This window comes from Phalacrocorax carbo, chromosome 6 (assembly GCF_963921805.1).
Source record: "Phalacrocorax carbo chromosome 6, bPhaCar2.1, whole genome shotgun sequence".
NCBI lineage: Eukaryota > Metazoa > Chordata > Aves > Suliformes > Phalacrocoracidae > Phalacrocorax > Phalacrocorax carbo.
Window position 1 is genome coordinate 31555749 of NC_087518.1, and position 25700 is coordinate 31581448.

The 25700-nt window shown below is 42.1% G+C and overlaps 1 protein-coding gene across 5 annotated transcripts in view; it reads right to left on the reverse strand.

Annotated features, from left to right (window-relative positions):
• The window catches only part of COP1 (COP1 E3 ubiquitin ligase), a 131145-nt gene that overhangs the window by 18823 nt on the left and 86622 nt on the right, over window positions 1–25700 (reverse strand). For 4 of the 5 annotated variants that reach the window (XR_010373388.1, XR_010373387.1, XR_010373386.1 and 1 more), the window contains 4 exons: window positions 18132–18249; window positions 14121–14245; window positions 12841–13001; window positions 2494–2606 (listed from right to left, as the gene is read on the reverse strand). Coding sequence is in view for 1 of the 5 variants with exons in the window: in XM_064454445.1 (XP_064310515.1) it covers window positions 12841–13001; window positions 14121–14245; window positions 18132–18249 (404 nt within the window). In the remaining 4 variants the exon portion in view is untranslated. The remainder of the gene's footprint in view (window positions 1–2493; window positions 2607–12840; window positions 13002–14120; window positions 14246–18131; window positions 18250–25700) is intronic. The other variant, XM_064454445.1, reaches the window with a different exon arrangement.

Genomic DNA, 25700 nt, shown 5'->3' on the forward strand with positions numbered 1-25700 from the left:
AGTTTTGTTGTTAGTATCACTGCACCAGTAGTGTGCAGTTGGGGCAGGTGGCAGCAAGGGGAGTGGTGGATCATGCTGCAGCTCTGCCAGACACACTGCCCGACAGGCTCGGGTAGCTGGAGTGTGAGCTTGTCCTCCTCTGGGTTCCCAAAGAGGAAACAAAGCTGCATCAAGGTACTTAATTTTCCATCCTGGCCACTCCACAAACCCAGGAGCAGCTCGGTTAATGGCAGACCGTTCAGCCGCCAGAGGCTTTTGCAGGTGGAGTGAGCCCATTTTGTTACTGCACACCAAAATAATTTCTAGCTAATATACTGCACAGATTTAACCCATTCCATACAACACCTCCCAACAACTTTACTCCAAAAAAACCTAGAAAGCATTTTACTTTCTAATGAGTCAGCAAACAAGGAAAAAGCATCCTTTATATGAGGTATTCACAAGCAGCTCTCACATGCTCATGGTTTCTCAGCACTGCAAGACCAAAAAAGGCTTTCAGTAAAGCGAGATCTGGGTAATGTTCTACATCGATGTTTAAGGACAATTCAATCATCTTTATTCTGGATTAAAGTCTTGCTCCTGATTAATCTTAACAGAGCAATGAATAGGAAATCCACGTCCAGGAAGCAGGAAAGATTTTAACTTTAAACCCAATTCACAAGTAAAATCATCTCTCTTACAGTGGATAATTCTGCTGCTCTTCAAGTTATTTTCACACAGTGAGCATAAAAAAAACCCTCTAGATATCTCAAATTGAAATGACTGTTTTTAATGCTCCCTGTCATTTTGCATGCATGCAAAGACTAACAATACTGCACCAAAAAGAGGAGCTCAACAATCAAGAAATCCATTAAGCTACCAACTACGCTAATAGTAAAAAAAGTTTAAAAAGACTCAAGTATATAAAGAAGAAAAATCATGTCATTTTCCTACTGGGATTATAGGAGTGAACAAAACCCTTTCTGTTGCGACACAGTACCTCTGATTTTGTAATATCCTTCACCTACATAAATATTAGAATACAAACCCAAGCTCTGCTGACAAAGGTGAGTGAAGACAAACACACACTTCTGGCATTTGATTTTTTTAGCTAATCTGCTTCATCCTCCCTCTGAAGAGATGCTGCTGTTGACTCACTCCTCAACAGACACCACGGCGCTGGAGCTGGACCACACAACAGGTACCCCCTGCTTTCCTCTCAGCCTGATGATGCCTCAAATGTTTTGGAGCAGAGATGGTGAGAAATACAGGACATGGTACGGTGGATATCGGAAAATAAAAACAACTGTCCTCTGTCAGGACTCAATAGGACTTATTTCTTGTCACAACAAACTTAGTGTCCTGCTACAGTCCTCAGTAGAAAAACTCCCGTGAAGAGTTCATGATCCTCTCCTGCCTTAGCTATAGCTTCCAAGGAGTAAATAGATGGTAGTATAAAGAAATGGCCTCTAAAAAAAAGCCACACACAGGGCACATACACAGTATGAGTTTGTCTGGATGAGGAGAGACAGATGATGGGGCTTGGCATGCATCACATTCATTACTTCATTAACTTTGATTTGTAGTGAGCTGGGCTCAAATTCCACATTCATATGTTATCCAAAATTAATACAGAAGCCCCAGTCCAGCCGAGAATACACTTGTCTGCATTATAAACCCACCTCAAACCTGTGCGCAAAGGAAAACAATGGAAACTCCAAAAATCTGTACAACAATTGAGTTTTCACAGCTCCCCTCCCCACTGCAGAATGGATAATTCCCAGGTTCATAATGAATAGCAAAAGCCAAAGACTTAGTGATTATGGTGGGCTTATGGGGAGGAGACTGTCCATGTCCACACCTGCAGGTTTAGACAGCTCTGCTCTCAGCGGGAAACCAAAGAGCCATATGATGGGAAGACAGCCAAGAGAAGTGAACAGGGTCTGAGTTTGCATTCAAGGATACACTGGGAAAGCAGCAGCCAAACTGAGCCCCTTCACCCTTCAACCATACATCTATCCAAACATTTATCTAAAAGAGATCTTTAAAGCAGTATTTTTCTTATATAAATATCTGAGCATCAGCAGAGTGATTTTCCACAGTGTGGATCTTTGCTTACTTTTGGCAAGGCAAACATATATATTCTCAAGTTTTGAAACAAAGAAAACTCAAGTTGCCAATGCAGGCTGCTGCCTGCTATAACACTAGAAGAAAAGTTTCACAAGCTGCTAACTCCTGTTTTATTTCAGATTTTGACACATCTCAAAATTTTAGATTTCTTTTGCATTGTTAAGCCAAGCATGAACCTAACAAAAACAGAAAGCTGACAGTGAGATAAGTCCTTTTGTACTAAATAAGGACATCTGTGTATCACTTCCAGCTCATTTTGTCTCCTTTGTTTTTTTAATACTCCTGCTGGTCCAAATTTGTATTTTCAAATGCTGGAGCTAATGTGCAAGTTGTGAAGCAAGGCACACACAGAAGCACTATTAAAAACTCCTATTTTAATCAAGGATATTTCACTCTAAACGAGTCAAGTCTTCCCCCAGGCACACACACCCCAGACTTGCTGTTATTTGGTGGTCGAAGAAACTTGGCCAGAGCAGTCTGCTTTGTAGAAGGTCTTTCTAGGAAGAAAAAGGCAACGAGCTCTCAACAGATCAACCTAGAAACTAGGAAGAAAAAAAATCATGTATACCTGATTTACACTTGAAGACTTGGCTAGTGATGCTGAACCTTTGCCAGTGTGCGTAGTGAGGAGAGATGCAGCTTCTCCTCCTGCTACTGCAGTTAATTTATGTGCTATCTGCAGATTACAGGTAAAAGGAACTTCTACTTTAATGGATCTGAACCAATCTTTCTTCTCAGTATATATAATATTGCTTATCTTCCCTCCATTATCTCTCATTATTATAAGTAAATGGGAAACAATGCACTGTCATGTGCCAGCTCCCTGGGCTGCCCCAGCTATCCCTTTCTGCTTAACTTAATATTCACTTCAGACACACTAAAGTAAAACCAGAAAATTCAGTTCAGCACCAAACAGCTGACTTCTCTCCAGCTTTAGCAACCAGATAAGAGTTTTGGAAGTGATTATCATATACAATAACATATAAGAGATGTAATTGTTCGAAGCAGCGCTTCCCTTACAGAATTCAGAACACCTCATGCAAAGGTGAACACAACTCCAGTCAGCTGCACAACCCTGAATTTAACAGTATCATTTCTGTCTAAAAGGTACTCATTAAATTACTAAACATAACTCTCCTGCCATACTGGCTTTCCCTTCCTTAGGAAGGATTTATTATTATAATTCTGTGTGTATCCTATAGAAAACAATTATATATCCTAATTACATATCCAGGTAGTTTGAATTCAGACATGATATTGCCTTCAAAGGAGCAATCGTTTTCACTTCATGCACAGAGCTAGTTCATCTAGCATTAGCTAGAATTAGATCAGAACAGCACCAAAAGGAAACTAAGTCTTATTTAAATAGGGTAAAAGGACACAAATCCACATTGCTGTTAGAGAACCAGTTTGAGCAGTTGTTTTTACAAGAAGTGTCATAAAAGCCTTAATTCTTGCTTTACCAACACGAAATGCAGTTGGCATTAAGCTGGTCACAAGTTACTGGGTTTCAAAATGCTTTGGTGTTTTGTTAGTGATACAGAAGGGCAAAAAGCACACGAAAACCTTCAGAACAGTTGCCCAAAGCCAAACAGTAACTATATTAATGCAGAGACCTTCAAAAAGTAAGGCTTTTGCAGAGAAAACCACCTGTGCATAAATGCTTCTACTTCCATTTCACCCAGAGGTTAAATTATCTGATCAAAACCTTGTGCTGGAAAGGAAAAAAATCAGTTCGTATTTTTTCCACTTCATTTAGACTCTGTAAAACATTAAATCCTGCCATTAAAATTGCTTAATTAGGAGCGCTAGAGCAAAAGGTTGATGCAGCTCATGAGCTATGACTGCTGAATGGTTGGTGGCCTGGCAGGACTTACCATCAGTAGATGCACTGAAGAATGGGGGTGGGGGGAAGACAGTATTGTGAGGTTGCTTTGACTGTAATTGAAGCAGTGGCACTTGTTAGAGGGAATGAGGTTATAAACCCACCTTCAAACAGCAGTGACAGCAGACCACCAGCAGCGAGGGTTTCAAACACCCTCGGTGTGAGAATTCTCTGCTGCATTGAAGCCGACTTCAAAGGCAGTGGTTAGCCTAGTGCCAATGGCTTTTCAAAACCTACTTCAACTCTCTCTCGTTTTGCTCTTGCTGGTCTGAAACCAGGGTCCTCCTTTAGCACAGACTAAGTACTGAGAAATACAGCTTTACCCCTGCAGCTCTTATCCTATGACCCCCTTCATCAAACACTGAATACTGGCCAACTTACTGAGGTTAGCTCCAAGCATTCAGACCTCATCTCATTGGCACTTTGTGCCAACCAGAGACTTCAGCAGATAAATGGCACTTCAGAAATGCCAGAACCTAGCAGTGGAAAGGAGAGCAAAGGCTGCTCATGTAGGAGATGCTCTGACTCAGAGAAGACCAGATTTGGCTGGAGCTTGAGATCAGGCAATAGATGCTGGCTCAGTACCTGCAAAACTTGCCTGGCTCCTATGACTTACTGCTTTCAGAAGGCTCTGCTTTAGGACATTATACATAATATACATTATAAAAACCCCAGAAAATACTAGGGGTAAACCTTCCTACCCAAAGGCTAAGAGTTGTGGGGGCAGAGAGCGCACACATGCCACCTCTAATCCTTAGGGCAAAAGAGGGTGAAATACCTGCAAGATAAAGGCATAACACTAAGAACATGCATAGGAACAGAGCTTACAACTCACAATAAGCAGGAATCCAGGTATCATCTGAAAAAAAAAAAACCAAACCCAAATCCCAAAGCTTACAAAAGGCTAATCAATTATTTAGCCAGCACCTCTAGAACCCAGGATACGTATCGGAGTTCAGACCAAGTGACCCAACAGCAGCACTGCAGAGTTTGGGTGGGAGAACAGTTGTACAATTATTTAACTCTAAAAGCAAATGGTCTCTGAATACAAATCTGCTCTTTTTCTCTCTCCACCCCAATATATATTATAAGGGTGACCCTCAGCATCACCCTAATACGAATAATTTTCTATTAAGTTGTACTGTCTGGGACATAGCTTATACAAAGGGACACACGTTACATACTGCTGCGTTTCAGCTTGTACCTTGTAACATTATGGTTGAGGGCGGAGTTTGGGATGGAGCCATGAATGAAGTCCAGGTTCCAGGTGAATTCTTGACTTGAGTTTATCTGTTACAAAACTCATACTTCAATAAAGAATTGATGGTTACTAAAGCAGCAGAGTCCCAACATCCACTTACAAGTTTAATGACAGCTGCACAGAGACTCCGTTGTGTCCCCCGTTCACAGTGTGTATCATACCAATACAATTTGTGATTGCACTGGGATGCTGTTATTTTTTAAAACCTAGGAAACAACAAGAGCCTGCTCAGACCTCTGCTTGCACCGGCAATGAACTGCAAGCCATTATCTGTACAGCTGTACCGTCGGGATCACCTACGGGAACTGTAATGTCAACAGCACTCAGAGTTATGTCAACCACTATGTCATTCACTTGCTCTAGGAAAGAGATGGCTCTAATAAGGAGGACCTCAGTCCTATCTAGAGCACTCTGTCTACTTCTCTTGGCATTAGAAGAGACACACTGGTAAGCAAATATCAGTTGTAGAAGTTTGAAAGAGTAAATGCTGCCTTCATTCAAGAAACACACATGACTTTGATCTGCCTTCACTTCAAAAAAAACATCAACCCTTTGGCAATTTTCTGCAATTATGCGGGGGGGAAGAGCCTCACCTTGCAGGAGAGAGAAGCTGAGTTTGCAAATGTAAACTTAAAACCAACAAAGAAGAAAAGCCCAAGCCACCTACATTTCTTGGAGAAGCTATTCTTAAAATAGAAGCTAGAATGATATCAGAGTGTTGCAGTACCACAGGGGACCTGAACTTCCAGAGCTGAACAAAAGTGACAGACTCATCCCCTCTGTTCGCATTGGCGGCACAGACAGCTGCTCTGCATCTAGGAAAGGGAGAGTTAACATAGACACTGATGTACCAGCCACCCACTGGCATGCCACATTGAGCCTGAAACAGCAGAATAAATGGTGCAATACTTTCCCCCCCCCAAACACACTAGATGGGAAGAGCACAGTGGAGAGAAGTCAGGGTTATCAGGGAATTGCCTGGCTCCCTTCACCCCTGCCCACAACCGACTGCAGCAGCGGTGCGGTCCAGCAAGTGGCTGCTCTCACTGGGAAGAAGCTCAGAGGCTGTTCTGCAACCAGGGGGAGGCAATACCGAATGAACATTTACTAGTATTTTTCTTCTTCCACAGAAGATTCAAAATGAAACACTTTCTCCTAAACCCTGTCATTTGCATCATCACATTATCAAGATGGTTTTTCACATGGACTGAAGTGTCAACATACTGGAATTTCAACATAATGCATGAGCTGCTAATAATAGAGTATGATTTTTTTCCACAAAGTTCTCCGCAGCTGGACTCCAAGGGTCGTGATGAAGAGTAAAATATTGTTAGTCACCTGACTATTTTTTAATTCTCCTTAGCCACAGAAAAAATAGAGACCAAATGAACATTTGAAGAAATATGGGTATGAAAGTACATGCGTAAGTTCAGCACAAAGCAGCATATAAACTGAACTTGTGACACCTTTTATCTGCAAGGTAGAAATTATTCTGCATAACAAAATAGTTTTCAAGCAGTACACAGGACAATATATACAGTGTTTGTTGGTATGCATAAGTCATATGCTAAGATTACGAGGGAAAAAAATCAAGCATACAAGATATATGATGTATCTTTTAATATTCTGGGTTCCACTTGTTTTTAACAAAGATTTGAAAATCTCAAATGAGTAAGGGAGGAATAGGTATGAAAAAGGTAGAAGAGAAATAAAGTATATTTACTACCTAAGGACAGCGCAAAGCAGCAAAGTAATAAAAGCCAAAAAAACCTTCTTGTTTAAAGCACTGCCAATGGGCAGAGAGTAGAGGGCATGTCAAGAGGAGTGGGAAGCCATCACAGACAGCTGTGAACTTCACAGCACGCGTGCTATGGGGCTTAGACAGCTTCCACAGGAAGGAAGAAAATCTTTGAAGACTTTTCAGGAGGGGGAAAAAACCCAGTAGAATAAATCCAATCAAAGTCACATCTACTTGCTTTTCTTAAAAGCTGCTCATTCTCAGCCTCCTGTAAACTGCTGTGCATTTCTATCATGAGAGAGATGAAGACCACTGCATTTCCAGGATGAAGCAGTAGTGTGGTACTGCACCAGTGAATAACCTGCAAGAATACTGGTTTGGGAGATGCTGCACACAAATTCTACAGGCTAGCCCTGGTTTAGGAAAGAAAGGATAAGTCAGAAAACAGCGGTCACCCTCCCTGAAAATACTGTGATTGGAGCTACTCACGCTGCTACCTGTGCCAGCAGCTGGTATCAGAGGCAAGCAAGGGAACGCTTGGGTCTCATCACTCCAGGCAGGCATTTATCTCTAAAGCTTTAGATTACTACCTAGTTATATCTTAACTGACATCTGAACAACGAGTTGAGGATGCTGCAAAAATAAAACAACACTGAGTTTGAGCTCAAGTCAAAATTCTCACTGATTTTGAGCCTTTAAAATTTCAGCAGCAAACCGGAACAAAAAAAAAAAAGTCAAGTCTTACACCTGTTTTCCTCCCAAAACCCCACTGGAATTCATGTTTCAAGTTACAAGAGATGCAGTTACAGTCAATACAGGTTACTTAAGAATGACACTGAATAAGCATTTCGTTATTTGGGAATGACAAAGGAGGTTTCATTTTTAATGTTCATATGTCATCCAAATTAATTAGCGCTTTAAAATGGCAATGAATCACTTCCCAAAATAATTTGTATTGGCTAAATTAATTCCAGTGAAGGGAACCAATTTGCTGATTGTAAATTATCAGAGTCCCTGACTAGCTCCTATGGACGTTATGTACCATTTATTAGGCTACTGGGAAACAAAGGATGGCTACTTTTCATCAGTGAACAAGATTACACCCCTATTAAGCGACCAGTTTACTGCGGTACAATCATAGGTTTCTATTTAAAGAATTCAAGCCAGATGTCATTAAGAAATAAAGCTGAATGTTCAGAGGAAAGGAAAACTAAACAGAAGAAAAGCTCGTTTTCTGAAGTGATGCACTAAAAACCTATTTGAAAGGAATATTTCCATCCTCTTAGATTAACAAAGAGAGAAGTTCAGAGATGCAAGACTAATTATGAAGATACTTCCATCATATGACAGTGCCTAAAGGCAATCTGAAGCCTGTAGTCCCACAGCCTGCTTCTCACTTGCAGCTAGACAATTGTTTCGAGACTCCCCTAAATTAAAATTACTTTTGAAGAGCAACAATGAGGTGAAAAAACAGCCATGGGTTTCTGCTCTCTCCTGTCAGGCAGAGGAGATGCTTTCATAGCACTGCCATGCCACTGCTCCAACAGCCTTCCTCCCAAGTGCCAGACGACCTCTGCATCCATGCAGCACGTACAACCACCCACCTGCTCACTGCAGCAAGATGATTTGGTTAAAGACTGCAGTGCTGTTCTCAATAGATTTCCCTTCTTTACCTCTCTAAAAGAAAAAATATATGTACATAAAGCTGTACCTAAGCTAATTTGCATGGCATTCTCCTGCTCTTTATCTGCATCTCCTCACTGATATCAAAGCCTTGACATTTCTGCTTGAGAAATCTTTCCCTGGCTAACCTGCTTATCAGCAGTAATGAATACTCATGCAAACAGGTACAAAATTAAATGGCTTCTTTACAGTGATTATGATAGATTGAGCCATGCTTAATCTACATAATCAAATTGCTTCTGTGTTCAGCGGTAATACCTTTTCATTGTCCTGGGAGCAGGTTCAGCCTTGGTTTCTCTTTTGACAACTTCCTTCTGAGAAACACTAACCATGACCGGGAAAGTGACTACTTGAGATGCAATTATTTAACACAGCTATAGAAGGCACATTTCAAACTGCAATATGGCAAAGCAGGTCTGAATGAAAGGCGACCCCTTTAGGGAAGGGGAAAATATCACATAGGATACATAAGGGAAAATGAAGTACAAACCAATCTCCTCCAGCTACTATCCATAGACCTAGACAAAACTGGAGTGACCCTCCCAAGACAGATAACACACCTCTACCCCACCTAGCTGCAGTGAGCAACTACCACTACTGTAATTTCCTCTCCTACGCAAGGGCATCCCTATATGTATCGTCTGCTTACATGCTAATGAAATAGAAGAATGTATTTTCCAGTCTTGAAACCAGATTCACATTTGAAACAAGGCTGGCTAAATCTTGTGAAGGTGCCAGAAACAAAGGCTAGCACAGGTATATTATAAAATCCTTGACTTGGGAAATAAAAGAATTAGGTTCAGGGAAGATTCTGAAATGCATCTCTGTGTCTAACTCAAGTTTATCAGGTCACTTAGGCCAAAAGTGTCCTGAAGCTTTCTCTACTTTTAAGTATTGATCAATTTTTAGAGTAAAATGAGTAAAAGTAAAATGGTTTTCCCCATAAGTTATAAATAAGTGCTATTTAAAAAATATTAGACGGCTTATTTACCTTTGTCCAAAAACATTGCACTGAAAGAAGCACAGCAAAGGTTTGCTTCCTCATGTACCTGCTGAGATTTTTGTTTGCTTGGGTTTTTTTCCAAGAAGTCTAATAAAACTATTAACCTACAAGCTAGTGTTTATTTCTAAACATCACCTAGGAGTTGAAAAGTGAGTGAGCCTGATGCAAAATGCTAATAAGCACTTGTGGAGAACAATTTCTCTCCCTTGTTATGGCTTTGACACGTGGAAAGAAGGTGCTGGCTGGGCCTCTGCACTTGGGAAGGTGACAGCTCTAGCAAAAAGGTCCCTGCATCATCTTAAGCGAAGGAAAACCAACACAGAGGAAAGAAAAAAGATGGGTTCTGGCAAGGGCTGCTGGCACAGCTTGACTTTGGCTCAGAAGGAAGTAAAAGCTTGAATAACAAAAATAGATTTAAGAAAGAATCAATGACATTTCATCTGAAAGTTTTAGTAAAGTTTTAATTAGGATTCAAGATTTTGCACTTAAGTACATGAAGTGAAGGAGTACATATACTCATGCTTCCCAAGATAACTGACAGAACTGAAACTTACTCATCTCATCTTGAAAGGTTAATTAAAGAACAATCCTTGAGAGCAACACCATAGGGAAACCAAGAAGAGTCTGCTCCACCGGGGAGCTCTGGGGAAATGCCAGCATGCAGCGCCCGCATCTCCCCCCTTGGAAACACCCCAGGTAGCAAACTGAAGCTATTGCCCAGCGACCATGGCATGGAGACAAGTGAGACAACTTTGAACCAGACCAGCAAAGCACAGAGAACAGCACACCCACAGCAGTATAAAGCTTACTTGCTGTGCTCCCCACGGCTCTGGGGCAGGTTTCCCAGCCCACGCTGGGCTCTGTGTTGCTGCTAGGCTGGAGCTACTTCAATTCATGCACCCTCCAGCAGAGCAGGCGTGATCACTGCCAGTGGTGAAAGGTAGGTGTGGTAACTCTTAGAGTTAGGAAACTACAGCAGAGTGACTCACCCAGGATCAAAGTCTGCAATTAAGCCACAAATAGGCTGTGGGTTCCCCAATTCCCACAGATGTTGATAGCACTGAGAGGCAAAGGCCTTCCCTAGTTCATCCAAGCATCATTAAAAGATGTGTCAGCTTTTAGAAAAGCCTGGATACACAAAGCTTATTTGAAAAATTTTATGCAAAATTTAAGAAACATTATCAAAATGGAGGATAAAAATTTCATCATTTGAGCAAGACTTTGTGGACATAAGCAACCTTTGGCTGTGCAATAGTTTAATTTCCTAAGAACATGAGCAAAGTCTCAATTAGGTCAGAAAGGACCGCTGTGCTGGTACAAGAGGGAAGAGAGATGTGTGGCTGCACTGGTGAAGAGTACTTCTCCCAGGGGGACTGGAGATATGGTGCAAGGAAGCATTAAGGCCTCTTGGCAAAAGAAAGTGATGCTGCCTGCTCAGTACGTAAAGCAGGATGGCATGCACCACAGGCAGAGGTAAAATACAGAAGCAAAACACTCAGCCAGTGGCTCTCAGATTACAGGCAGATTTTTGCTGCTTTCTTTACAAACGAGAGCCAGGTACTGTGGCTGCCACGGGAGAAACAGGCTAATTTAGAGGCCCAGTGAGAAGCGGAGGAATGATGTGGGGGGGAGGTCAGGATAGCAATGTATTCTGAATGCTGCTTAATGCACTGAAGCCTGAATGTTGTTTGGTACAGTCTTGATGGGCCTAATTTAACTATTACATTTTTGCACAATATTTTTCAAACTAGTTGTGAAGAATTGCTTGACAGCCCTTGGTGACTGCTCAAAAGTTTCTCAGTCACCTAAGCAGAAGGTCTAGCAGAGTAAAGCACATTAATCAGAAAAAAGGCTGAGAAGGAGCGGATGGCAACAGAAATAAGTGCAGGGGTGAGACATCACTGTTAGTCTGTTGCCTGTAGAAAAGCTGCACAGGAGGTCAGTGGGCAGGATAACCCAACACTGCAGTAAAGAAAGTTCGGGGGGGGGCATTTCTGGACACACAGGGTCCACAGCACAATTTTATCCAGTGTAAAGACTGATTATGCAACAGCCACTCTTCATCTAAGACATGACACCTATGCATACCAAATCCTCCTAAATCCCCAGCCAGAAAGAAGCTGGTGACCCTACATCACTTAGTCTCATGCCCACCGTTCAACCACAACAGCCCACTTTTTACTTTTGAATTAAAAGTGCAACTTCAGCCGCTTGGATTTTTTTTTTTTTTTTTGATTCAGAAGCATCTATCTGAAGTAAGTTTATGCCAGTGACAACTGAATCACCAGTTGTGGGGGCAGTTTCTTAATACAGAAACAGATTGGTAGATGTTACCCTTCCAAAACACTATCTTTATGAATGCAACATCTCAGAGCATCAATTAGGCAACGTTCCACTTTAGCTACTTGGAAGACTATTTCGGATGAGCTCCTCTCCTCCACTCCCAACAAGCCCACTAAATATCTAATCTGTACCCCCTTGTACATAAAAGAGTTACTTGCTCAAGTATTGTTGGTTTTTTTTTTCTTTTTTTTTTTTTTTTTTAATGCAAGGTTTTCAAGAGCACTCTGAATTTAAAAGCAGCATTTTATTCTCCAGAGCAACCTCATGCCAAAAGGCCACTCTCACAAAAGCTGCATCAGGTCTGCCTGCAGCATTAGTACACACACTACATATATGAATTAAGTGTCACTGGAACAGTCATTGAGGTGACTGCAGCCTGGGCTCGCCTCCTTTACATATCTACTCATTTAAACACAGGGGCTGTGTTTCAATGAGCAAGCCCATATAGACACAGTAACATTGAGATAAGGCTCCACAGCAAGTATCTGCAGGTGCCTTCATTAAACCAACGAAAGAAACCTGCTAATGCACCCACAAAAAATATTAAGTGCCAAAAATACAATGCTGCTTTTGGGATTTCAGATGCCAAGTAGAGAAATTCAAACACCCAGGTGGAAGAGTTAAGAGCACAGTAGTCCCTTCTTCAGCACCCCACAAGCCTTTCAGTTACCCTGCAGAGCTTCACATTCTCACGCTGATCTGCAATACCCATAAACAGGAAAATACCAAGTGCAGTCAAACCCTCAGCAATGCTATTTAGTGAGAAAGAAGGAGGCATTCCTTTTGCACCCAGATGGGTGCCTGAGCAGAAAGCTTACCCCATCTGGTAGTGCCCTCCAGCATACAGCACTCACAAACTCATTTGTGTCATCTTCTTTCCGGTCCTTGTCCAGGACACTTTTGACGGTATCGAACTTGAACGTCAGCAGTGTCTTTGATAGGCCCTTATAGTATAGGTAAAGGGAATTATTTTCGCTTCCTGGAAATAATAAAAACAAAACAAAAAGCCAAAACCAAGATTAGGTTTGGTAGCAGGCACAGAAATAAGGCTTCTTAGCTCTTTCACTGTTCAAGACAAGACCAGACATTTCCACCTTGTAGTTATCATGCTCACGGTGCCTTGGCAACTGGGAGTGCTCCACAGCAAACTTTCACGATGCTTAATAACAGAACCAGGTTTTATTATGAGACAACTGCAGTATACAGTACACCTGCAAAACACACAGGATCCCAACTGTTCCCTGTAACTTCCTTGGGGCAGAGCAGAGCATCTACACTACCACATGAAACACCGCTACACCCAGCCTGCTCAGCATTACAGCTCTGAGGCAGGTAGCACTGTCACAGTTTTGCTTGCCATAATCAAATGCGACAGTTTGGTCTGTGGAGAATTAAGTAAGAGAGACTAGACAGCGTGCAGACTTTATTTAGAAATCCATCCCAATTTCTGCCTTGCAAGCGGTACAGAGATCAGAGTACACACAAGCTAAGGTCCTCCCTTCAGTGCTGGCACAGCGGTCTTGCTCATCCCACAGCAATAAGCCTGCCACTGCTTTCCCACCAAGACCTGTGGATTTACAGAGGTTCAACAGTCCAACTTAAGCAGTGAAAAGACAGAAGCCACCAAAGCAGTAACTGCTTCAGGATCATTTAGTTTTCTAGGGAGCTGTTCACAACAAGGGCATTAGTGCTTTGCCATGCAGAATGTCATACCAAGTAAAAAGTACAAGACCACTTGCGTGGTCCAGGCTACTATCCTTCCTTAGAAAGATGCATGAGGATGTGTCAGCTGAAAAACTTGAAAGACACAAGTGATATCAACAGTGGCTATGTTAGCAGTTGACTTTTGGTGACTCAAGTCTGAATCATCATATATGAAGAACTCATCTGAAATGGGAGAAAACCAAGTATAGACCCCCTTAGGTCAGGGCTCCTTACACCATTCCCTGGGAAGGGAAGAAGGGTGGAAGTTCATAATAATCCTCTATTAAAAAGCCCATGCAGCTACACAGCACAACTGCAGGTGTGCTTTGCAACTGGAGAGGCACCAGCTTTGAGGACTCCCATTAGTATTTGTCAGAATGGTTGCTCTACTCACCACAGGCGATGTAGTCTCCGTTGGATGCAAGCCCTACAAAATTCTTCTCATTGATGTGACCCTTGAAGGAGCGCAAGCAGTGAGGCTTCCCTACGTTCCACAGCTTCAGCTGACTGTCTGTTGACCTGAAAACAATACCTAAAGTTACCCTGCTGCCACATGGCAGGTACCCCTCGCTTGCAACCTTGCTCCTTAACACCCTACTTGCAATGTAAATGTAGGAAGCCTTAGTGCACTCCAGATTTATCCCACTTTCAATCATGTGCAACTCAGCTTGAGCTTGAAAGGTATCAGGTTATTTTAGAAGCCTGTCAAAACACATTACACATTTGAATAAAAGACTTCCCCCAAGTATTACTCTTCCTTTCTCCTATCAAATACAGAGTCCTCCACTGAACCGTGCGCAGCTTTCGGGCCATCACTTCCTCCTCCAGATCCTTGCAGATCCAGGACACACTGAGTACTTTCTCTTTTTTTCAACTTCTACAGTATGGACAAAATCTGTTCCCTTCTCCATGCTGACTACAACTCTCATTCATGCCTTTACTGGACTCAGGTAGGATGCAGCCTACTCCCTCTCCAGCTGCCCTGAAAGCATGTTCTCCTTCTCCTGCCCAATACCAAGCAGCAGCATGTGAAAACTTATGGGGCTCAGAGTTGCTATTAGCATTAAATTGATGTTATTTTTTTCATGTGTAATGGAGACTGCATAGATATACATCTCCAACTTCTGCTTTTTTCACCTTGGCAGCAAAGCTAAATATTACTATTAAAAATATACAAACTGTGTTGGGATGAAATAAAAATAGATGTTTTCCATTGTTCCCCCAGATACAAACATACCTGACTTCAAAATGTTTTTCTATTTACTGTGAGCAAACATTTTCCCTTCAGCAAAAGAAAGGAGGTGGATGTAGTCTGCCCTGCCTGGCAGAGCTCAACTGAAATAGGAAGATGCCAGGTGTCTGGGAGATACAGGATTAATTTCCTCCCCCAGACCTGAGGAGACACAAGGCCCTCTTCACTTGCCAGGCATTATTCTCTAGCAATTGCCAGGCTCTGATATTCTGTCACTCACTGACTTACAGCAATACACTCCACAGTAGGTAAAGAAACACTGATGTGGCGAGACCAGAGCCCCGTGAAGCCTCCCTTGAGAAAATGGGTAGTGCTGTTCTGATCTTAGATTTGGATGAGATTGGGAGCAGAACCTGTCAGCCTCCTGGGAGGGAGGAAAGGGAGGCAGGTAACGCTTGCCTTTTACAAGTTACATCACCCAACCTTGCTGCCTTCTGAATATTAGGAGCTGAAGGGAAAAAAGTCCCACCCAATATCCATCAAATATTACCAAAGATGTAACAAGTTAGCCCAGCACCAATGTCACATTTACCTAAAAATATAGCACAAAAGAGTAGAGATGCACCTCTTGCTATACTGTAAAAACCTTATCTGAGCCTTCAGTGACAGCTGGGATGACAAAGGAGTGATAAGGGAGCTGCAGCAAGATTTGTTAGTCATTTGTCAGATCAGAATGGAGGTATAAACTTTATCTGTAATACTGTGAATTAAGCAGCAGTGCTTTCCTCATCCCAGATCTTGACCAAGGAGGGCCCTAAAACAGAGTATTCCGCTTCTCTGCCTGATGCTTGTTCTACATCCATCCCTGCCCTGTGCTGCTGCTCACTCTCCCTTTCTTACTATCACAGTAGCAGCATAGCTCATAGAAAGGGCAAAAGGTATATACTAATGCTTTTTTGGCCCACAAGTACAGGGAGGTACCTTCTGCGCTATTAGGGCAGCCATATTGTTAAAAAGCTGATTTTAAAAGCTTCAGAGTTGCCTAGAAGCTAAAAACTTTTCTGAAGGCAGGGTAAAGCAGCAAAAGACTCCCCGGTCTACAAGCTGTCAGACACCTGTGACAGCTTCTGCTATTAGTTAACCCACCAAGACAACCTCATACATATAGGCATTTAACCTTTATATTTTAGTAGCGTACATTCTAGATCTCTTCATTACAATAAAAACACTTAAAGTCTATTACTAATGGAATGCTTTTACTGTTAACAAATTCCCATCAAGCTCTAGCCATGTTTGCATTGCTTAGGATAAGCATGCTGTAAAAGAAGAAAATTATCTGCCACTGGACCGTGAGGAGAAGAAAAGGCCATTGATTCTGCTGATGTTACACTGCTTTTCTGGTTTCATACCCTCTCCAAAAAAATATCATGGATGCACTGCTCTGTTAAATCTGTCTCTCTGTAAATCAGCACTGCAATCAATGTGTTGTGCTAAATACCAGGCAGTTCTGAACACCCTTGAGGTCAAAACCTAACTCTACAAGGCAAAGTAAATCAATGCAATCTATAAAACAGCTTTAGCTAGAAATCTAGAGAATCTGAATATACAGATAATTTTTTCTTAAAAGAAATCAGTGCTTGATTTTTGGGAATTACTACTGCTGTCTCTTCTCCTCAATTTGCAAAAAAGTCAGACATGAAAAATAACCTACTCTCTCACATGTCTTTGTTCACACAGAAAAAGTTTTGTGAACCCTCCAGCTAGTCCCCTCACCCTGTTGTTGCTTGTCCAAGTCTGACAGCTCTATCAATATTCTGCCCAGGATTGTGGAATAAGCTTTCTCAGACAGTCGGTTCAAGCAGGACAGGGCCAATCTGTTGTGAAGCATCCCACAGATGATGCCCCACTCAATCATGCCTGTAAAACATTTCCAGCCTCCTCCTGCTTCTATTAAACACTTTCCTTTTACCCAGATTTGGTTCAAAGCATTAAATTTCATTTTCTCTGTGTTCTAGGTGTGAAGTTGCAACCTTACAGATTTATAATGTATTAAGAAGAAAGGAACTGATTAAATAGAAACAGTAACAGAAGCCATCAGAGAATCTTCCACCACACAGCTCAGCTAAGAGTAACTTCACTAGCAGCCTGAATACACCTTAAAATGCTCCGCTTTGGCTCCAGGCTTCTAGAGCAAACTCAAAACACGGGACAGAGCCAAGCTAGATAATCATTGGCAGCAGATAATCACAAGGCAGCAAGCATACTTTCTGGGACTAGATCCGTTCCTGTGATCCATCCCTGCAGCCCTCAGATGTTACACATGAGCATGCTGAGATCAAAGATCTCCCTGGAACCCCCAAGGTTTCTTGTATATTCCCACTTTTTAAGAGGGCCTCACGTCTAGTTTATTGAAGAGGCTTCTTGACAGTCATTCAAACCTTTCACTATGTGATCTGACAGACACGTTCATTCCCACGTGACTAAAAACCTACCCAGAACCGAGGCAGACACATCTGGCTTTGGGGCAGACACATCTGGCCGTGTAACTGAACATAAGGTGTAGAGTATTATCCTTCAGGGACTCCATAGCAGACCTTATCGTCTACCCTGGCTGAAAAGCTGCATGCCATTAGCACTACAAAACACAACTTCTCCTTGTCTACTTTCTAACCCAAGTATAATCCTAAAAAGCGCCTTCACAGAGCAGATTAATAAAGTACCAGAGAACAGATCAGTCAGTCCTATACAAGTTGCTTTCAGGCTGTGGCTAAACCTCCTCTTCAGACAGAGTACTGTTTGATCACTTCCGTCACTCATCAGCTGTGTTTTACTGCAGACTACTATCCTCAGGGCTCTGCCAGAAGCCTTCTCCACAGCAGAGCTCTGGTCAGGAGCATCCTCACCACACACGACACTTTGTAAAAGGAGAGTCCACCTGCAGCTTTCCAAAGCCAGGGCTTGTGCTCAGGAGCTGCATCTAGTTGTCTTTGTATTCCTTTTGAGCATCTTAGCTCCACAAGACAGAGCAAAACCAAGTGACACTAGGAAAGAATTTCTATTTTTGTCTTAGAAAAAAAGCAACAATCTGCTTCCCAAAAGCACAGCAGCTAGTGAGCGCACCCACCCACGCAGGTGAACTTGCATGACGGCCCTGAAGAGCACCGGAAAGCAAAGGCTACAAAGTTTTTAGCCTACATAAAAGGCAATACTTACGCAGAGACGATTTCTTCCCCGCTCACAAATTTTGCGTAGGAGACTGCCTTGCGATGCCCTTTGAACACCATGATTGGCTGTTTAGTGTTGCGAAGATCGTAGTAGTGAACACAGTGATCTGGAGATGAGAAAGAAGAGGTGCAAAATTTAATCAGGTGGGAACTATACATTGGACCTCTAATAGCTCACAAAAGTCCTGCCTGCAACTTCAACATCTCACTTAAAAGCCTCATCTAGGATAAACAGTCTGCACTATAGCAAAGGAGTATTTTAAGCAGCCTTCTTAAAAAAAGCCCCAAAATCTAGTCTGTAAAGGTCCAAGCAGCCTTTCAAAGGGTCAGCGAAGGGAAAATGTATCCTCCTGCAAACTCCATTTGGCCCATGTGCAAGCCAGCAACTACAAGGACTCTCGCCTCTCCTGCCTGCCTTCTTGGCTCCCTGCCCAGCCACTCTAATTACCATTTCCAATTTCCTGCATCCCTTTCTCCTTCCTCAATCTGTCCCTTCCTGAAAACTGTTGAAGAACCCTGGGCTGAAAATTCAGCCTGTTTGCTACTTAAATGGGATTGTGGAAAACTGAGATTAAATTTCTCATGGTTACCCTAAATGGGTAACCTCCATACTTCCGTTTTTTGCTTCTCTCCTTTGATTTTATTACCAAGAGATTAGTAGCATTTCTGCTAATGAGAGAACAGACTAGATTCCAGTTCTTCTTAAGATTTAATTCACAGATGTGCAGCAGTGCCACAACCACATAAAAAGGATCACAACAGAATTAACGATACATGTTATTTTCTGCACAACTAAGTGTCAATTCCCAAGAAAATAGAAAAATATTTTTGTATTTGCACAGCGTTTCAAAGCAGGGCTCAGTCCTACAAACAACACCCAGCTGTCTCAAAATCCCATGTGGTTTGAGAGATAACTGGATTTACATCGATCAGGCTACAGCAACCACCATCACACTGGCAAGGGGAGCTTCTCCCCCATATGAACAGGCTAATTGGTGGCCATGGCAGGACAGGGGTGCTGTGTCAGAAACACTTTCAGTAAAAAGAAGCAAGCAGGCAAGTTGCCTTCCTCTCTAACTGCTTCCAGCATCTTGCTGTCTCCATAATATGAATGGTTCAGAGACTTCTCCAGTAAGAGGATTCTCTCTCCCTCCTCGCTGTGTAAAAGTGGACGCTCCAAGCAGCCACTGCAAGTTTTCTCCACCACTTACACTGAGCTGTCGAATTACCCCATTGTGTTGAAACCCAGCAGCTATTACATCTGTTACAGCTAGCACTGAAACGCTGGGAAGTGCTGCACCCCGAAGCACTCTTTCAAATGCTCCTGTTTCTTCTACCTCCAAAACATTAACCCTCTGAACAGCCAACATTATTGACCAAAATCCCAGAGTGCTGCTACCATTTGGGGATTTTAATTAGCTTTAGAACAAGATGATGCTGTGAGAGGCTCATTCAATAAAGAGGTTGATTTTCAAAACGACTTGGAATTAAGCATTAACACTCCTTTATCAAGATCTGGGCATCCTGGTCCCTTCCAACTCTCTGAAAATTTGAGCCAGAAAACTCCATATTTTCTCATCTGTCCAGTGTACCTGCTGTAGGAGCTATGAAACAGTTAACTGGCAATTGATATTTTAACAAGCAGAATGATTCTAGCAGGACTTTCTGTTAGGAAACAGTTAGTGGATAAACCTTTCAAGCCTATTTTTGCTCACAGTTTCAACCTCCTCTCCAGCTGGCCCATCATTAGGATACCTTTTGAGCACTATATTTCATCCTTCAGAGGGTGGCAGGGAAAGGGGTACCTGCAGATGGCTGTGTGTGAGCAGCTGGAGCAACGCAGACAGGAAAGAGGTAGAGCAGGAAAGACAAGTCCATTTGCAGGGCAGAGACGCAAAGTTGCATTCACCTTCTAAATATCGCAATAAACAGCTCAAAGCCTGCCGGCATCTCGCCCCAGCACTGCATGTGCCTCTCCGCATCGGCAGGGCAATCAATCACTGTCTACTGTGATCACAAGTCCGAGGGAATGGGCAAGGCCTGTAGGTTCTAAAATTAGCCACTTAATTATTAATTGATTATTTCAGCAGCCAAAATGTTGGTGCCCAATTGAAGTTTTTTTAAATTCAATTGAAGCAGCTATTTAAAATAGATATATGAAGACAAATGCTCGCTGCATTCATTAGAATCAGAACAGGTGGTCATGTTTTACAATTAAAAAGATACTTGCTCTTGTAGGCCATATGGACTTTCTGAAAACATGATAAAAATGCCATCTGCTGAGGAAGCAGAGAGCCGAAAAATGAAGCTAAATGAGAAGAATACAACTCCCAGGTACCCCGGCAGCAGCCCTGCCTGGTGGAATTTGATGAGCTGAAATTGTCCGTGATTGGCAGCATCCTGGGCATGCCAGCAGGTCCAAGGTGAGGTGCTCTAGAAAGCTCAAAAAATAAATTAATCCTAAAGGCCAGCTGAAGATAAGGAAAACAGAGTGGGCACTGAGGGGAATCAAACACTTCCCGAACTCTGTAAGAGCCTATAAGCTCAGCTGGTGTCCCACGGCTGGGTCCTGCCCTTGGCATCCCTGGAAGGCCACGGAGCATACTCCACCGCTAACCAGCAACACACAGGGGTATTTGCTTCTTGTTTTGTTCCTCAAACGTGAGCATTAAAATAATCATTTGGCAATTTTTTTTTCAGATCTGTAGTTTCCACCCTGACCAGAAAACTCACTTAGAACAATTTCAACTTGGAAGTGACATTTCCACAGCTAAAACCCTCACGCCTAACCCTTTGGCAGCAACAGCTCACTGCTTTACTTTTTCTTCTGCATTCAGGCTTAATTGAAATATATATGAGATAATGGGAAAGAACATATATATACACACACCATAACAAATTAAACACTCTGAAGCAATTCTTGTCTAGTTCAATGTCACTGCAGAAGCCGAGCATGACAGAATTCTGCTGCTGTGCTTTCTGAATGCAAATGTTTGCTGGCAGGCCATATTTTTTTTTTTAAAGTGATCTCAGAAGGCAAAAAGGGCAGCTAAGCTCTGCCACTGCTGCTTAGAGGTCTCCAACCACAAGTCTAAGTTTTTAAATAGTGCTTTTCTAGAATGCTCAGGAACTGCTTACTTCCCTTAAGATGCTGCCGCTTTCACCTTTAAGCCGTTTAGTGACAACTAATCAAGAATTCAGACTTTTCCTAACTTCCAAAAGATCTCACCACCTCATCAGTAAATATAACCTGTATCAGCAAAGGATAGCATCCCTTGTTGCTTGGCAGCTCATAAACTCACAACACTCCAGCTGGCAGGAGCAAGGCGAATGGGCAGGACAGTTTTGAGATGTACAATGTAAAGTGATCAATACCTTCTCAATCTCAGTCCTTGGACTCAGCTTGGTTGCAGGGATAGGGACACAGATGAACTGATGATATGGTTACATGATCAGTTCCTGATTAGGACATCAGGTAAAAAACTTCTAAAAAAAAAGGAGAGCTGAGAATTGTTAATGGAACCAGCAACATCTTAGGTAACTTCAGAGCTCTTCAGAAAGATGAAATTGCTCTTGGATTTTATTTTTAAAAGGCAAAGACTATTTTTGCAAAAAGTGATTTTCCTTACACTTTGATTTGCTAATAACATTTACAAAACAGCTGCTACCAGCAGGCTTTAGGCTCACATCACCTCTTGCAAAGCTCTTAAGTGTACTGAGGAGTAGCAACTCCAGAAAGAGTAGACAAGGGTTAGGAAAGAGCATCATACAGCAGCAGTTTGTTTCACTGAGTACCAGTACCTCCAGGGTACCAACACACACAACTGAAAAAGCAGAGTGATTTCACTCTCCAGGTACCCAGCAACATCCACATCTCACGGCATGCACTTCACACTCATCTGCACCACAAACATTAACCAGTCTACTGCACAAGCTAACTTGCAGACCCCACAAGGTTTTTTTCCCCTGGCCACTTGAAGGGATATCAAGGCAAGGACAGCAATAGAAAAATTTACCTGCAATGCAACAGTTTTATATTCAATAGATGTCATGACTAGGGAGCCCCAAGAGCCACATACAAAGGTTCTGTAGCTCTCCTCTAGAAACCTGAATTGCTAGAGAATCAGTGACAATTTTTCTTGTTTCAATCATTTAGAAATGCATTATTTCTCAACTGTTCAATATTTAGATTATTGATCCATTCAAAAAATAAGTAATTTACATTACTCAGGTTTTTCAGTGCTTATAGACTTGTAAGTGGTGCTTGCTACTATGTATCAGATGAATGTTACAGCCAAGGATATGCCTATACTCAAAACCCAAGTTGTAGGGAGGGGAGCCAGATGTTAGGTGGTGGGTTAGAAGTCTTCTGTTATCAAAGCACATTTTGGACTTTTTTTTTCTTAATAAAAGAGATCTTCAATACCAAACTCAGAGGTCAAATTAATTTCCTATATTAATGCTTTGGCTATAGCCAAACAGAAGCACAGGCTAGAGCTTAACTTTTAATGTGTTTCTCTTGTGCATCTTTGGCTATGATGATCTGATTTGTTGCATCTAATTACACATGTCCTCAGCTTATGATTCCCTCAGCTTTGTCTGTTTTCCTCCATATGAATTTCAAGCTTGCATCAAGGTTGCCTGTTTTCACTAGTGGAACTCTGTATATCACTAGTAAGAATAAGAAACATTTATAGTCTGAGGGGTGTATTTAAATGACTTGTTAAACAGGATTTAAACTGAATCAGAGCAAATTTGGAGCAAGATATCTGTGCTTGCCTCCAATTACACTATCCTGAAGAAACCAAAAGAGCAACAAAAAAAAGGGCACAAAAAAGCCCACAAAATATCTTTAGTCAGAAAGATGAGAGGCATGATTTTGTGGAGTTTGATTCTGTTTCTACTTTCACTGGTTAAAAAATTATTTCAGAGATCCTGAAGGAAGTCCCTGCTACTCAATACATATTGAAGGGGTTAGATGAAATCCAATTATCTATATTAAAACATCTACCTATAAAAATTGACCTTTCCTTTCACTTGTTTCTACTCTGTATATCAAGCATTAAGCAAGGCTACTCATCACACAGAGTGGTCAGAATGAAGCCTTCAAAGCTACCTGGAATTGTATCTAGGCAACTTGTTTAACAGGAGAATATAATCATATCCTTATGCCCTCAAGTGTCCAGAGCCCAGTGGTTCAAACCAAAGTTTGTGTTCAAGGTCTCTGGGTGAAAGGAGAGACTACATGTTGCCATTCCCTTAAGTGGCATGCCATGAAGGAGAGGGCAAGCCACCTTAATGAATTTTTGTTGAACACAGATAAAGCAGCAGTAGAACAACAGAACTGTAACATCAAGATGGGTTAACTAAATGTCTCTTTCAGCCAGGCTTGGTGTGACTTCTTGCTTTAAAAAGAAAGCTTGAATCCTCAGAGGTAAAGCCTTTGGCTATACTAAAAATGGAAACAGAATCAGGAGGCTCACATACAACCTCAGTTTTCACTGTTAAAAACTTTTCTTCTTCTGTTACTGAGAAGAAAGAGGAAAGAGATAAAAATGGACAACATCCCGATTTAAAAACAAACTCCAATCAACAAACAGTAGTACACTGTACTACAGTGTGCTGTATTGCAGTACACTGAAAATGACTTGGCACATTAGATGCCTCAGTCCTTACAGAAACCTGAACAAGGGCCAGGTAAACAAATGCTGCTCTTTCTCAGAAATATGAGAAGAGACAGACAGCCGGTATCAGATTCCAAACCTTGAAGATTAGATGCTTTAATATAGGTTTTCTCTCAAATTAAAGGAAATCTACAAAAGTCTTAACACTTCCTTGACCTCAAAGCCATCTAACAAGACGCATACTAAGAGACTAACTAAAAAGCTACTAATGAGGAAGTGGAACCTCTCTAGTTGATCTTCTATGTACCTCCACACCAGAAAACAGAGCCTCCCCACAAAGGCATTATGTCCGGGATTCAGCTGGGATAGAGTTAGTTTTCTTCCTAGTAGCTGGTATAGCGCTATGTTTTGGGTTTAGGATGAGAATAATGTTGATACCACACTGATGTTTTAGTTGCTGCTGAGCTGTGCTTACACTAGTGAAGGACTTTTCCAGCTTCCCAAGCTCTGCCAGGTGCACAAGAAACTTGGAGGGGACACAGCCAAGACAGCTGATCCAAACTGGCCAAAGGGATATCCCACACCATATGGTGCCATGCTCAGTACGTAAGCTGGGGGGAGCTGGCAGGGGACAGTGATCACTGCTCAGGCAGGCTGGGCAGTGAGCGGTTGCATCACTTATTTTTCCTGGGTTTTATTTCTCTATCGTTTTCCTTTTCATTACAATTTATTATCATTAGATTTCAATTATTACTTTTGATCTTTGGATTCTCTCCCCCATCCCGCTGGGTGCAGGGAAGGTGAGGGAGCAGCTGTGTGGTTCTTGGTTGCCAACTGGGCTAAACCACAACAGCACTGATATCAATGGCTGGTCAAAAGACAGCTCAGGATTTCATAATGAGGAAGCCCAAACTGAAACTTAATCCTACGCAGAGTGCAGTTTCTGTTTGAAATCCATTTTTGCCCAAGAGCCCTGAAAGCTGTACAATAACATAGATTGGAAGTCCAGCCAGTCCAACTTCCCACACAAAGAAGGGACTAGTGCAAAGCTGGATTCAACTTCCAAGTCAAATAATCGCGTTCAAGGGTCCTACTCAGTCAAGCTCTGAGCGGCTCCAAAGACAGAGATTCTGTAAACCGCTCCCTCACTCAGCTGCCTTGAAGAGTACACTTATGTCAAAGAATTAGTGAGATTTTTTTTTAACCCAAATTTGCTTAAGCTATTTGCTGTTGACATAGAGGAAAGGCATTAGCCCACCTCTCAACATCACAGCATTAATGTTTAGGCTGTGCTTTGCTGCACAAGTTTCTGGCTTCTCAGACCTTCCAGGTTTTGTCTACTTACTCCCACATCATGGGGGTGGCATGAGGCATTGCCACACAACCTTAGTTTCTAATTTTTTTTTTCTTACTAGCTAAAAAAAAGAAAATTGAGAACTGCTGAACTTTAACTGTTTCCAAGCCTGTACTATCAAACAGCAGCACTCAGAGACCTTCATGTCACTGAGGTAACTTTGTTCAGAAAGTTTAGGGTGGAGATTTAATCTCAGCTACAGCAGAGGGACAGACTGGAGTTCGAACATCCATATGTGGGTCCTGCTCCAGAGAGAAGACTGAGGACGCAGCACAGTTAAACACTCCATCTTTTGTTGAGCTGAATTTTACTTCGACAGGTGAACCTTCATTCAAGGACCACAAAAACCAGCTATTTTTAATCCTGGGTCTCTTCCAGGGCAGAAGAGAGTGTATGGAGGGAAAAAAAGGGGGTCTTTGTTTTAACAATAGAAATGCAGGGTGGCATTTGGGCATTCGACAAAGAATGGTGAGGAAGCCTCCCAGCCAGTGAAACACTATAAAGATATTTATTTCACTTGACAGAGTAATACCGGGATGGGATATGATCAGCACAGGCTTTGGCCTATCACAACCATTTT